The following is a 268-nucleotide window of genomic DNA, read 5'->3' as shown; positions in this document are numbered from 1 at the left end:
GGCCTCCTTGGGGGCCCTTTATCTGGCGACGTAGGAGGAGATACAGCAGCAGCAGCAGCAGCAGCAGCAGAAGGGGAATCAAGGCCTGTCCCCGATAGCCTAGCTCCTATGTCTCCCCCTCTCTCTTCTCTTGTTGAGGGGCCCCTACCTGACCCCCTCTCTCCTTCTGCTGCTGCTGATACTACCCAAACCCACTCTCCTCTTTCAATAAAAGGGGGCCCCGCAGTGGGGGGCCCCCCCACCACCCCGGGGCCCCCCACATCCCCCA

General features: G+C 62.7%; 1 protein-coding gene across 1 annotated transcript in view; it reads right to left on the bottom strand.

Moving 5' to 3' along the window:
• EMH_0053480 (uncharacterized protein) overlaps positions 1-268 on the bottom strand; it is a gene marked incomplete at both ends in the record, with an annotated part of 1,287 nt that overhangs the window by 796 nt on the left and 223 nt on the right. The window contains one exon of the mRNA XM_013497011.1: positions 3-268. Coding sequence (XP_013352465.1) covers positions 3-268 — 266 coding nt within the window. The remainder of the gene's footprint in view (positions 1-2) is intronic.

Source organism: Eimeria mitis, genomic scaffold (genome assembly GCF_000499745.2).
Source record: "Eimeria mitis Houghton genomic scaffold, Emh_scaff2413, whole genome shotgun sequence".
In the NCBI taxonomy this organism is placed as follows: domain Eukaryota; phylum Apicomplexa; class Conoidasida; order Eucoccidiorida; family Eimeriidae; genus Eimeria; species Eimeria mitis.
This window is presented reverse-complemented; position numbering and strand designations above follow the sequence as displayed.